Source organism: Charadrius vociferus, unplaced genomic scaffold (genome assembly GCF_000708025.1).
Source record: "Charadrius vociferus isolate BGI_N301 unplaced genomic scaffold, ASM70802v2 scaffold460, whole genome shotgun sequence".
Taxonomy (NCBI): Eukaryota; Metazoa; Chordata; class Aves; order Charadriiformes; family Charadriidae; genus Charadrius; species Charadrius vociferus.
Window position 1 is genome coordinate 2,373 of NW_009646333.1, and position 1,576 is coordinate 3,948.

Below are 1,576 nucleotides of genomic sequence, written 5' to 3' on the forward strand. Positions count from 1 at the left end.
CCCACCATCACCACCACCACCACCCACCAGTATCACCAGTAGCGCTACCCCGAAGGAAAAGCCTTGATGACCTTGACGTCGTCAAGGGGTCGGTCCTGAGCATTGGTCTCCACCATGGCCAGGCGTCCCAGTACCCCCATGCCCTGGGACACCCTTCCGAAGATGCTGTGTTTCCCGTCCAACCACTGCGCTGGTCCCAGTGTCAGGAAGAACTGGCTGCCGTTGGTGTCCGGCCCCGCGTTGGCCATGGCCAAGATACCGGCACCTGGGATGGACAGGTAGACACCGTCGATGTTCTGGTTTTGGGATCGGTTTAGAAAGTTTTGGGGGTTTCGATTTGGGATTACGGGAGATGATGGCGTTCCGTGGAGGGGGTCCTGAAGGACACGCCACTCCGTGGCCATGGTATCATGAAGGACGTGCCACCTCATGGATAAGGTTTTGGCATCATGAGGGACGTGCCACCCCACAGATAAGGTCCTGGTACCACGAGGGATATACCAACCCATGCATGGGGTCTTGAGGGACATGTCATCCCAACACCAGTCTCCTGGGGGACATGCCATCACATGGATAAGGTCTTAGGGGACGTGGGAGAGGTGCCACCTCATGGATAAGGTTCTGGTACCATGGAGGACATGCCACCCCTTGGGCAGGGTCCTGGGGGACTTGCCATCCCATGGATGGGGTCCTGGGGGACAGGCCACCCCATGGCCAAGGTTCTGGCATCATGGGAGACATCCCACCCCATGGATGGGGTCCTGGAAGACATGGAGGACATCCTACCTCATGGCCAAGGTCCTGGAGGTCATGCCACTCCATGGGTGGGGTTCTGGGGGACATCCTACCCTATGAGCAGGGTTTTGGGGGACATGGAGGCCACGCTACCCCATGGGTGGGGTCCTGGGGGACACGGAGGACATCCCACCCCACGGCCAAGGTCCTGGAGGACATGCCATCCTATAAGTGGGATTTTGGGGGACATCCCACCCCATCAGTGGGGTTTTGAGGGACATGGAGGACATCCCACCCCACAGCCAAGCTCCTGGAGGTCATGCCACCCCATGGGTGGGGTCCTGAAGGTCATGCCACCCCATGAATGGGATCCTGGAGGACATGGAGGACATCCTACCCCATGGCCAAGCTCCTGGAGGTCATGCCACCCCATGGGTGTGGTTCTGGGGGACATCCCACCCCACGAGCAGGGTTTTGGGGAGACATGGAGGCCACAATACCCCACGGGTGGGGTCCTGGGGGACAGGGAGGACATCCCACCCCATGGTCAAGCTCCTGGAGGTCATCCCACTCCATGGGTGTGGTTCTAGGAGGACATCCCACCCCACGAGCAGGGTTTTGGGGAGACATGGAGGCCACAATACCCCACGGATGAGGTCCTGGAGACCATGGAGGACATCCCACCCAAGGAGGTGACACCTCCCGGTGCCGCGTTCTGCTCACCGGTGAACTTCAGCTCGGGGTGCAGCTCGTCCTCAAACTGTTTGCCGTAGATGGAGGCGCCACCACGACCTGGGGACGGGGAAGGAGGAGGACCGGGATCAACCAGGGGAAGGGGGTG

General features: G+C 60.4%; 1 protein-coding gene across 1 annotated transcript; it reads right to left on the reverse strand.

Moving 5' to 3' along the window:
• Positions 1-44: 44 nt before the first annotated feature.
• Positions 45-1,527, reverse strand: PPIL1 (peptidylprolyl isomerase (cyclophilin)-like 1; the record flags this gene model as incomplete). The annotated part of the gene is made up of 2 exons (XM_009886010.1): positions 45-265; positions 1,459-1,527. Coding segments are annotated over 2 exons (290 nt in total), but the record flags the coding sequence as incomplete, so codon positions are not given.
• Between the last annotated feature and the right edge of the window lie 49 nt (positions 1,528-1,576).